The sequence below is a fragment of the Fistularia commersonii genome, chromosome 12 (assembly GCF_037954325.1).
Source record: "Fistularia commersonii isolate RoL2024-O1a breed Wild chromosome 12, RoL_Fcom_v1.0, whole genome shotgun sequence".
Lineage (NCBI taxonomy): Eukaryota > Metazoa > Chordata > Actinopteri > Syngnathiformes > Fistulariidae > Fistularia > Fistularia commersonii.
The window spans coordinates 3283255-3295567 of record NC_141295.1 but is presented as its reverse complement, the minus strand read 5'-3'; the positions used below and the strand labels follow the sequence as shown (position 1 = coordinate 3295567).

Genomic DNA, 12313 nt, shown 5'->3' with positions numbered 1-12313 from the left:
AGGCTTTTGTTTTCATTCCCCCCCCCCAAAAAAAAAAGACTCAAAATGCACATTCAAACCCAGACTTTGAGAAGCATGTTTAATAGCACACTTTTCCTACCAATCTGCAAACAAAATTGGTGTTTTAGCAGTTTTCTGTGTGTGGATTTTGTGTCGTGGCTGCAGGTGCTGGCCCAGCTGCAGGCCCAGCAGGGTGGAGCATCTCTGCCACAGCATATCAAACTGCAGCTTCCCATCCAGATACAACAGAGCGGGTCTACATCAGCTCAGGGAGGACAGGTAGTGCTGCCAGCCCGAAACGTTGCAGTACCTTTAAAGGAAATCGCAATGGGAGTTGCAGAATTATCGGAAAATATTCTCTTAAATGTCACACCCCGGCTACTTTGGTTATTGTTCATCCACCAATGCCTGTGAGGTTGTTAAACTGCATTATAATTACCTTTTAAACGTCTTATTACAACATGCTATTCTATCTGCACAAACAGTAACTTGCATGTTGAGTCTCGCAGTAACTCCCTTTGTTTTGTTTGTTTTTTTTTTAGTGACTGTTAGCAATAGCAATTTATGACATGCATGAAAACACCCATACAAGATGTCATAAATTGCAATTGATTTTTTTTTCCTTGAGATGAGATGAGATGAGAACAACTTTATTAATCCCGAAGGAAATTGTTGTGCCAGAGTTTCAAGTACAAAAACATAACAGTAATAGATAAAGTAGAAAGAAGGAAGAATAGCCAGTTAGCAGCTAACTGTTAGCTAACTGTTAGCAGTAACTACAAAGACTTAAAGACCCTAAACTGTGATGGCAAATATGTTGATTAAAATTATACTTTTAATCAGAGGTTTTAAGTTCTTTACGGTTCACCTCTGATATGTAGAGCATATCATTTCAACCAGAAAACACTTTACCAAAATTTACCTCATAACAATACGTAGCAGTCACGCTTTGAGCTAAGAGGCTAAGCTAAGAGACATTGCGAGCATCGTTGGTGTTTACGTTCTTAAACCCAAAGTGTGCATCCCGCATTCCCGTGATTGTCCGAGCAACTAGTTGAGATGTTCATTGAACTTTTTTTTTTTTTTTTTTTTTACTGACGGGTGAAACCCCAAATTTCTGATAATCGCCCAAGTACGATCACAGCGCGGGGGTCAGGTTTGACGTTGAGGTGGAATTGTGTCGTTCTTCATCGCACCCCGCCGTCCGTGCAGATCGGGAACGTGGTGACCATCCAGGCAGCTTCTGTCCAAGAGCAGCTGCAGAGGATCCAGCAAATCAGAGAGCAGCAGCAGCAGAAGAAGCGACAAGCAGCAGAAGCCAAGAGAGAACAAGCCCTCAATGCAGCCAGCCAGAGCGACATCATACAGAAACAGGTGCGGACGTGATAAAACATTGTCACCATCCCCCAACTCTCTATTAAAAATATACTGCTCAAAAAAATAAAGGGAACACTTGAACAACACAATGTAACTCCAAGTCAATCACACTTCTGTGAAATCATAGTGTCCACTCAGGAAGCAACACAGATTCATTTTGACTTGTTTTAAGGACGTTACATCAAAGTTGGATCCGCCTGGAGTTTGTTTTTACACTTTAATTTTGAGTGTGATTCCTAATCCAGACCTCCATGGGTTGATACAATTGATTTCCATGGATCATTTTTGTGTGATTTTGTTGTCAGCACATTCAACTGTGTAAAGAGCAAAGTATTTCATAAGAATATTTCATTCATTTAGATCTAGGATGTGTTTTTTAAGTGTTCCCTTTATTTTTTTGAGCAGTGTATTATTAGACAGTGCCTGTGCATGTGTGTGTGTGCATACACTAAGATAAGGAACCCTTTTGTGATCTTCAGCCAAATTGGTCATATTAATGATGGTAATTCGTTTGGATCATTGTTACGGATATCATTTGAGTATCATATTTTTTATATATATTTTTATGTTATATATTTTTATATTATATTATATATTATATATTCATATATATATATATATTTTTTTTTTTATTTTATTATTTTGATTTTTTTTAATCGCTATAGCGTACTTGCGCCGACTTTTTTTCTGCATCGATATCCCAGGTGGTGATGAAGCAAAATGCTGTGATCGAGCATCTGAAGCAGAAGAAGACCATGACCCCTGCAGAGAGAGAAGAGAATCAGAGGTCAGCTGCATGTGTGTGTGTGTGTGTGTGTGTGTGTGTGTCCAATAGTTTTCACAAAGAAGTGTGTTATTAGAGTATCATATCAGGAAGAGACAAGCAAACTTTTACAATTTGGTCAGGCCTTCTCTGGGTCTCAATGAACTCAACCAAGATTAATCGTATTGATCTCTTTCTTCAAGTTTTTTCTTTTTTTCTTTAGCCTTCTCTTTTTTTTTTTTTTTAATGTTAAAGAAAGATTATGGTCTGTCTGACCTATAGCTGACTCTGACAAGCATGTGTCTGTGTCCACAGTAAGGTGTGTCAACACTGTGCCCATTCACACAGACCTGAAATACCAAACCCAGACTACTGTGACTTCACCACGGCAGCCCTGTCTGTTGTGTGACTTTCTGCTTATTTTTTTCTATCCGTTTTCCATGTCTTCATTTCACCACACACACACACACACACACACACATACATGTTTTCTCCAAAACACAATTCTCTTATTAATGACCGTAAAAGTCCTGACATCAGTTCGCATATGTTTTCGTGGCGCCTGGCGTTCATGTCTTCCACATGCACACCGGCCCCGTCTTTGACCTCGACGGCCACGGGTGTGTTCTTGCGCGTCGCTCACACCAACACACACTGAACAAGGCGTGTTGTTGCAAGAGTTTTCGATCTCACCCGCGAATGTTAGCAAACACAAGTGAACATACTCTTCACGCCGAGCCACAAATTTTCTAGATTTACCGTAATATGTTTATGCGGGATTTTGAGAAAATGCAGGCAGCGATAATATTATTTGAAAAGCTTAGTATTACTCCACATATTAATCTTGTGATCCTGAACACAAATCATACTCATCTAATTCTAAGTGCACCTTTTTTAATGTCATATTAAAAATGCCATAATTTTAAGGTTGATTCTTTCTCATTTTTAGCTGATTTTTTTTTTATTTTATTTTATTTTATATATATATATTTTATATATATATATATATATATATATATATGGTCATATTAATGGTAATTTTATTTTTATTTATTTATTTTTATTTATTTATTTTACAAAAAATAAAATAATAAAATAATAATAAAAAAAAATTAAAAAAAAATATATATATAATATATATATATATAAATAATTAAAAAATATAATATATATATATATTTTTTTTAATTATTATTATTTATTTATTTACATTTTTTTTTTATTTAATAATAGTCTTGATTCATTTTAGTTGTTTTTTTTTTTCCCCGATCCCCTGTTTATGTTTTGAAAGTTGGACGACACGAACAAATATGACGTTCCAATCTGTAAAAATGGTGAAAAAGAAACCCGCAAAGATTTTTAGCCAATGTACTTAATGTTCAAAAATCTCCTCCCCCGCGCCTCGCCTGTGTCTCACGACCCACCCAGTGGATCCCAACCCACACTTTCGGCACTTTTCTTTCAACTAGCATCTGTGTGTGTGTGTGTGTGTGTGTGTGTACAATATTTGAGCCGCTGCTTCCCATGTTTACAGGAGCAGCGAGGCTTCCAGGTCTTCACTCCCCAAACACGTCGTCCAGCCCTCAACGCCACTCCCATTTTAACAAGCCTAACACTAATAAACACTGAAAAACCTCAATTCTAATTCGACATCTGTGCAACACGCGGGCGGCAGTGTGACTTCGCTCCTCTCTCACAGAGATCATGACACAGTAGCATCCATCTTCGGTTCGCAGCTTCATTAATTCTGGCTGCATGTGACTTGTCGCGACTGTTTTGGCACTTCCGCGTCTCGAAAAAGATGTTACCTGCTCAACAGTAACGGATTTATTTGTTTAAAATTGAAGCCGATCATTTGATAGTTCGCAGCAAAGAAGGGAAAGATCTAGAGAGCGGAAAGCCGCGAGCCAGAATAAAACCTGAAATATGCAGTTACACGGTATTTGGTTCCAACTCCTCGGCCTCAAGATGCCTCATGGATCCGTGCTCAGAGAAACGCAGAAATTTAGTTGTACACATTCAGAAGTGAATCTGTTGGTTATTAATCATTTTTGATTTTCCCCTGCCCATCTGAATTTCTGAGTTTTTCTACTTGTTTATTTGTTTAAGGAACGATCTTAAACTGCCTGAGCCAAATTTGGATCTTTTCTTCGGTATTTCTTCTGCTGTGGAGATAACCTTGATTTTTCTACTACTTTCAGGGGTCTGTTCTAATGTACCGTATTTTCACGACCATAAGGCGCACCTGATTATAAGGCGCGGGTTTTATATACAATCCACGCCCACACTTCCCCCTTTAACGTTCTCATGGTGTCCTCTACTACGTCCGCCTCAGAACAACAACAACACACAAGCATACAAGTCTGCGTATTTAAAAGTAGAGCGGGAGCTAAACTGAATTTGGTATTCACATTTTTTTACCGGTAATCGTCATTGATCGAACCCATCGAAGTCCTCATCTTGCACTAAATCTCCATCAAACATGCCAGGTTCACTTTCTTCCCTCCTCGGAAACGATGCCGACTTTTGCGAAAGCTGGAACAGCAGTGCCAGCAGACACGTTAGCCCCGAGCATCTACAATCCATTCGCAAATTGTGGCGTAACTCGCCCTGCGCTGCCTTCCACTCTTAGTGGTCTCCATCGGTCATACATCGCTCCCAAGCTGCTTGCTGCCGTAATCTCAGCGGTTCACATTCGTTCGTTGCTCGAAGACTGCTCGAGTCTTTCTTCCAACTTGGGTCACCTCGTCTTATGTCCGGGGAAACTCAGCTGCGTCTTTTTGACTCGTAGGAGCCCGTTCTCCAGCGTCTTCCACTCGCAAGCCATCAATTCATTAGTCTGAAAATCTCTCGATTCCCCCCGATTTCCATGTTGCTCCGCGTAGCCGATGGCCTTCAGTTTAAACTGTGCTTCATAAGCGTGTCTCTTTGCTGTTTTCAGGGTTGTTAAAACAACGATGTTCTGCATAATGTTCTTATGTACCGTATTTTCACGACCATAAGGCGCACCTGATTATAAGGCGCGGGTTTTATATACAATCAACGCCCACACTTCCCCCTTTAACGTTCTCATTGTGTCCTCTACTACGTCTGTCTTACAACAACAACACACACAGGCGCACATTTTGAAGAAAGTACTAAGACTTGTGTGCGCCTTATAGTCGTGAAAATACGGTGCTATTCTCTTTGATGAAGATATGCATCACTGACCTCAGGTTTTTCTGTTTTTATTCTCTCTATTTATATATATCTGTCCAGGATGATCGTTTGCAATCAGGTGATGAAGTACATCCTGGACCGGATAGACAAGGATGAGAGACAGGCTGCGAAAAGGAGGAAGAAGGAGGAAGTGGTGGAGGCGAAGAAGAGGTTGGCCAACGCCAGCAAACTCTCCTCGCTACTTTATAGGCACAAGGAGAGCCTCAAAATGGAGATCTTGAAAAAACGGGCACTTCTCGATAAGGAGCTGCAGCTAGAGGCGCAGGTGGGTTACTAGTAGCTAAACCAAAGAAATAGCCTAAAGTCTGCGGCAAATGAAGAAGGTTCAAGTGACAAATATGTCTCCCGGGCGTGTTCTTCTTCAGGAGGAGCTAAAGATGGACCTGCTGCGGATGAGGAAGGAGAAGGAGAAGGCTCAGGCTGCAGCCCAACAGGCTGCCCTTGCAGCCGCCGCTACTGCCGCCGCCGCCGCCACCGCCGCCGCCGCCGCCGCCCACGGGCAACAGCAACACACAGAAGCGCGCATGCACGCTCAGCACCAGCTCACCACGACGGTCACATCCGCGCATAAAAGGAAACGCGAGGAGGAACGGGAGGCGACGACGACGTTGCCGTCAGCCAAGTCCAAGAAGAAGAAGATGATCTCGACGACAAGCGCCAAGGAGAGCAAGAGGGACACCAAGCTCTACTGCATCTGCAAAACTCCTTATGACGAGACCAAGTACGGTGATTTATTGCTTGCAGTAAACACATCTAGTTTTTGTTTTGTTTTGTTTGTTTGCATAACAAAGCACAGAAGGACAACATTGCAATCTTATAGTGGTGACTGTTTTCAATAGACAGCAGAAGTGTTGGTTATAACATCCCAGATCATGAGTTTGAGATCAGAAACTAAAATTCAACCAGTCAGAAGGACTGTGGTGCTGCGGATTGCTACTATTTTTAATTTTATTTATTTAATAATAATAAAGAAAAAAAAAACAAGACTCATTCAGGTCATTGTATTTACAATGACGTGACAATACAATATTGAAAGAAATATGTTGATTAAAATTATACTTTAATCAGAGGTTTTAAACTCGAATCTGGTTGTTAAACGCAATATCAACGCAATGCCTGTGAGGTTGTTAAACTGCATTATAATTACCTTTTAAACGTCTTATTATAACATGCTATTATATCTGCACAAACATTAAGTCGCATGTTGAGTCTCGCAGTAACTCCCTTTGTTTTGTTTGTTTGTTTTTTAGTGACTGTTAGCAATAGCAATTTATGACATGCATGACAACACCCATACAAGATGTCATAAATTGCTATTGTTTTTTTTTTTTTCCTTAAAGACCCCAAACTGCGATGGCAAATATGTTGATTAAAATGATACTTTTAATCAGAGGTTTTAAGTTCTTTACGGTTCACCTCTGATATGTAGAGCATATGATTTCAACCAGAAAACACTTAACCTAAATTTACCTCATAACAATACGTAGCAGTCACGCATTGAGCTAAGAGGCTAAGCTAAGAGACATTGCGAGCATCGTTGGTGTTTACGTTCTTAAACCCAAAATGTGCATCCCGCATTCCCGTGATTGTCCGAGCAACACTTTCCGGTTCTCTCCCGAGGTTCTACATCGGCTGCGACTTGTGCACCAACTGGTATCACGGCGACTGCGTGGGCATCACGGAGAAGGAGGCCAAGAAAATGGATGACTACATCTGCATGGAGTGTAAACGTGGACAGGAGGGAAGCACCGAAGAGCTGTACTGCATCTGCCAGACGCCGTACGACGAGTCTCAGTAAGGAGACGCCGCAGTGTGTGTTTGTGTGTGTGTTTGTCGCGACCCTCTCTCTCTCAGCTCCTGTTGCCATTGTAGAATCTTGTAAATAATCAGCGGATTCACTGACAGCAAAGAGCAAAAGTCAGAGCCACTTTGATTAAATAAGAACAACTTTACGTATCCCGAAGGAAATTGTTGTGCCAGAGTTTCGAGCAAAACATAACAATAATAAATAATAGTAGGAAATTGTATAAACAGTAAAAAAAAAAAAGGGGAGGGAGGGAGAATAAGAAATACAAATAATTTACATTACATTACATTACATTTGGTAGACGCTTTTATCCAAAGCGACTTACAATAGAGGACACAGGGACTGCAAATAACACTTGCAAATACAAGATGCACAGGAAATATACAGAACAGTAAGCTTGGGTTGTTTTTTTTTTTTTTTGACTAAGACATACACAAACACACACACACACACTGCAAATAAAACTATAAAGTGTCAAAGTCAAGGCTATAAAGTGTTTTAAGGTCCTAAGTACAAAGATTTGAATATTCCCTGCGGCTGAAGGAAGAGGAATTAAAAAGTCTGATAGCCTCAGGTAGGAAAGACAGCAAGAAGAAGTAAATAGAAAAAAAAAAAGTAGAAAATGTAGGAAAAAGAGACCCTAAGGTTAGGAGAAACTCTGGCAGGCAGCTGCCCAAGAAATTGCATTTCTTGTTGCACTATAACATTATTGTAACGGTAGTATAACAAAACCTGGAGAAATTGTTGCAATCCTCAAGCTGGATCATTTTATGGATTTATTGAAATGACGAAAAAAAAAAGAAAAAGAAAAATGAAGTGAGCAACCAGAGGTTTTTCAAGAAAGATGTGAATATATCCTTCTGTGTGAGTCCTATCCATCCTGGCTTCACTTCACTTTACCCGTCGTACAAAATCCTCTTTTAGTAGCATTCAAATCACTAATCGATGGGGCAGGGAATCGATTTTCAATCCGAGGAAGGAACCCATCGACTAGATAGGGTCACCAGTTCATAATAATAATATTTTAAATGACAGTGCTCATTGAAACATACCCTAATTTCCGGACGTTAAGCCGCAACTTTTTTTCACGTAAACAACGATGCGGCTAATATATGGACTTTGGGTGGGGGACGCTAACGAGCTTCACGCCGCTAAAACGTTTATCCTCGTCACATCGGACCGATGAAATGACCGGGAAATTCTGAGTCCGTTCACCTCCGACACGTAAGAAGACGACTTTGACGGTTTTAGTGTGCAGGAGGAAGCTGGAGATAGCGATCGGCTAGCCGGTGCGGCTTATATTGAGGTGCGCTCAATAGTCCGGAAATTACGGTTCATTAAAAATTTTTATTTTTTTTTTTTTAATCCACTGGTTTTCATTTCTGTTAAATCGTTTGTTTTCCCTTTTTAATTGTTCAGTGGGGAAAAAAAAATCTTATTACTGTCTTTAAAAAAAAGGGTAACTTCCCATTATACTCACCGCAGAGTTGTATCCAAGCTTAATTTCTTGCGGTATTTAAAAACGACGTTAGCATAGCGACCACGAATGTAAAACATCTCTTGTTTTTCCAGGTTCTACATCGGCTGCGATCGGTGTCAGAACTGGTACCACGGCCGCTGTGTGGGAATCCTGCAGAGCGAAGCCAACCACATCGACGAGTACGTGTGCCCGCAGTGTCAATCAACGGAAGACGCCATGACGGTTTTTACCCCGCTCACGGAGAAGGACTACGAGGGCCTGCGGAGGATCCTGCGCTCCTTACTGGTGAGCATGAAAAAGGGGGGGGGACCTGCATAAACATGCTGTCGGTGGTGGATTAGTAAAAATCGCAGGACGTGTAAAAATAGAATTTAACATGAACTTACTTCAAATGTTTGTTTTGAGAATTCCGACACATGCACATCTACCGTATTTTCCGCACTATAAGGCGCACCGGATTATAAGGCGCACCTTCAATGAATGGTCTGTTTAAAAAAAAAAAAAAATTCATATATAAGGCACACCGCCTTATAAGGCGCATAGATTAAAAGCTGTCAACAAAACAATCAAACTTTATTAATAGAATACAAACCAACGTTCTGACGACGCATTCACAATACGGTACCGTACGTACCGGTAGCTCTTACCGGTATTTGCGCCGCCTTCGTTGAAAACAATGTTTTACCAACTCCATTCGTCACAGTTCAAAACGTTTCATAAAACGAAAGCACCGAGAAGGACCGTCTCTAAATTCATTGATTTTAAGCGCAACATTCACTCACACACTCTTTGTTCAACAACCCACTGTTCAAGTTTGTCCTCTAACTGTAGCCATCTCGCTTTGTTTCCTCAGAAACTGTGTTTAGTCTTCTTTACTCACCGCAGGTCATCTTGTTTCTTCCTCCACTTCAGTACAATTGATCCGTTAATGTTGAATTCTCTCGCTGCTGCTCTTTTCCCATGTTCTACTGCATGACTTACTGCCTTGAGTTTAAACTCTGCGTCGTAAGCATGTCTCTTGAAAGGAGCTGTTTTTGGGTCTACACACACACACACACACACACACACGGAAATGAAAATGCAAGCAGTCATATATCCCAGCATGCACCGCGCGCTACTTCTTCTACGGGAGAATATGGAGTCGGCGGCTGCTTCCCGTAGTTGCGAGACCTCTTGCGGCTCACTATTGATCCGTATATAAGGCGCACTGGATTATAAGGCGCACTGTCGGTTTTTGAGAAAATGAAAGGCTTTTAGGTGCGCCTTATAGTGCGTAAAATACGGTAATTGACGTGTATCTTGTTGACCTAATCTACCGATTTTTAATCGCCTGCCGATTAAATTTGGAGCCCGGTAAAGCAGTAAATGAAACAACTGCATCATTTCAATAGGAGTTTTGACAGCGCCAGCACCAAAACACACCCTCGTCCACGGCCAACCACAGTGTAAAAATACAAAAGTCCTCTGTATCCCCTCTTATCTGATAGATCGCTCTCCCTGTAGGACGAGTTGGACGGCTGCCCAGCCTCTCCCTTTTTTTTTTTTTTCCCCCTCGCCTTCCCTTTCCTCATCCTACCATCTCGTTCTGTTTTCCCGAGATGTACAGCATGTATGAGAGTCAAACATGGCAAATAGAGGTCAAGAGAACATCTGTGTTGACCCACCTTCTCTCGGTGTCATTTTCACACCGCTGTTTGTTTTTCTTCAAACGTTTCAACTTTCTCAAGTGTCTCGTCCTTCCCGGTACCCCACCCTTTTTTTTTTTTTTCCTGCAAACATAATTTTTTTTCCGCCCCCCTTTGCAGGCACATAAAATGGCGTGGCCGTTTCTGGAGCCGGTAGACACAAATGACGCCCCAGACTACTACAGGGTTATCAAGGAACCAATGGGTGAGTGAAGATATTGTTGCCGCTAAATGCAAAATGCACGATGCATTATTGAGAATATATATTTTCCCGGTTTACAGCGCCTGAAATAGCAGCGCTTGTATTACTCCGTTTTAAAAGCAATGCAAACATTGCAAGTTTTCAGTCGCACTTAAGAGGGGCATTATTTCGTTTGCAGTACGATGAGTGGCTTGAGGCAAGTGGATTTCATAATCTGATATAAATAGAAAATCCCCCTCTGACCCCAAAGCATTAGCGGGAACAAAGCATTAGCGGGGAAACAGAACCTCGACCACCGCTTCGGTCCACAATACTTTTTCTTTTTTGTCATTTTTGCATGCAGCCGGGACTTTTTCAAAACATTCTGCAGTTCCTTTTTCGTATATAAGAAGAAGAAACCGCAGAATGTTTATATAATCGTCCGATACACCCGTCATGCAGGAAGATATTCGAGTGAGAAAAACAATTTAACAGTAAATAGTTTTCCCTTTACGCCATCAACAAGCAGCATCTTAGCAACAATGTACAAGACGGTCAAAAGTACTTATTCAAAGATTCGTTGACAGCTAACTTTGCTGCTGGCTAATACAAAGGGACGATTATACGCTGTTTTTAGGGGATTTCTAGAAGTGATGATGTTTATGACGATCCCCATTCAATGTATACTCAAACTACCGGCCGGCTAAGTTATGAAATGAATAATATAATGAAAATATGCAAAGTAGCTACTGTATATTTATTTTAGTATTTGCATGTATTTCAAAGCTTTATAACCCTCCCTATTCTCTTATGAACCGTTCTCACACTCTTATTTACCCGGTTAGCATCTTCCCACGCCGCTTAGCTTCGGTGCCAGATATCTTAGAACTCATTTCAAACTCAAGGCCCGCAAGGCCAAATTGTTGCACGGCATCTGCAAGGACGTCTTAAAACGTCCGATTGTCAATCACGCCTCAAAGTGAAATGACATGGCAAGATGCTGAATGCATGCTAATAAGCGCAAAACATGCAGAGAATGATGCTGCAGTCGCTGAGCCAATCAGAGTCCAGGATACAGAACACCATGCGCACCCTTTTTTACCATATAATAACTGAGCTAATAAATATAGAAAAATATGTTTATACCCCAAAAACCTGTAGTATCGCAAAAAAATTGTCAATATAAAATATATTTTATGTTTTTTTATATTATATCAACAGAGGTCACCGGTTTTTGTGAACAAAAAGATATATTAAACAAACCCTAGTATGATAGTATCGCAACACACAGCCAAGTAAGATATAAAATGATTAAAAATATTAAAAATTTTATGTTTTTTTATAGTATATCAACAGAGGTCACTGGTTTTTGTGAACAAAAAGATATATTAAATAAACCATAGTATCATAGTATCGCAACACACAGCCAAGTAAGATATAAAATGATTAAAAAAATTAAAAATTGTATGTTTTTTTATAGTAAATCAACAGAGGTCACTGGTTTCTGTGAACAAAAAGATATATTAAACAAATCATGGTATCACAGTATCGCAACACACAGCCAAGTAAGATATAAAATTATTAAAAATATTAAAAATTTTATGGTTTTTTATAGTATATCAACAGAGGTCACTGGTTTCTGTGAACAAAAAGATATATTAACCCTCGTGCGATCTTAATATTGTGTTTACTCCCCTTGTCTTATGGGTCATTTTTGACCCATAAGACAATCTTTGTACCCTCGTGGTGTACAGCCCACATTGAAACATAAACAAAAAAGAAGTATCACTTTTTCTAATTT

At 40.3% G+C, this 12313-nt stretch overlaps 1 protein-coding gene and 1 long non-coding RNA gene across 5 annotated transcripts in view; one reads left to right on the top strand and one right to left on the bottom strand.

The window, feature by feature from the left end:
- Positions 1–12313, top strand: part of LOC147228145 (nucleosome-remodeling factor subunit BPTF-like) — a 56597-nt gene that overhangs the window by 38699 nt on the left and 5585 nt on the right. For 2 of the 3 annotated variants that reach the window (XM_086156377.1, XM_086156374.1), the window contains 8 exons: positions 166–279; positions 1213–1374; positions 2082–2164; positions 5399–5624; positions 5725–6080; positions 6980–7153; positions 8739–8931; positions 10452–10536. In XM_086156377.1, the coding sequence (XP_086012503.1) occupies positions 166–279; positions 1213–1374; positions 2082–2164; positions 5399–5624; positions 5725–6080; positions 6980–7153; positions 8739–8931; positions 10452–10536 (1393 nt within the window). The remainder of the gene's footprint in view (positions 1–165; positions 280–1212; positions 1375–2081; positions 2165–5398; positions 5625–5724; positions 6081–6979; positions 7154–8738; positions 8932–10451; positions 10537–12313) is intronic. The other variant, XM_086156375.1, reaches the window with a different exon arrangement.
- On the bottom strand, positions 281–9691 carry LOC147228146 (uncharacterized). 2 transcript variants are annotated; one of them, XR_015106895.1, is made up of 3 exons: positions 9527–9691; positions 2048–2139; positions 281–310 (listed from the first exon to the last, which is right to left on the bottom strand). It is a non-coding gene; the product is annotated as an uncharacterized LOC147228146 (long non-coding RNA). The 2 variants fall into 2 exon arrangements; XR_015106896.1 differs by lacking the exon at positions 281–310 and adding an exon at positions 1073–1257.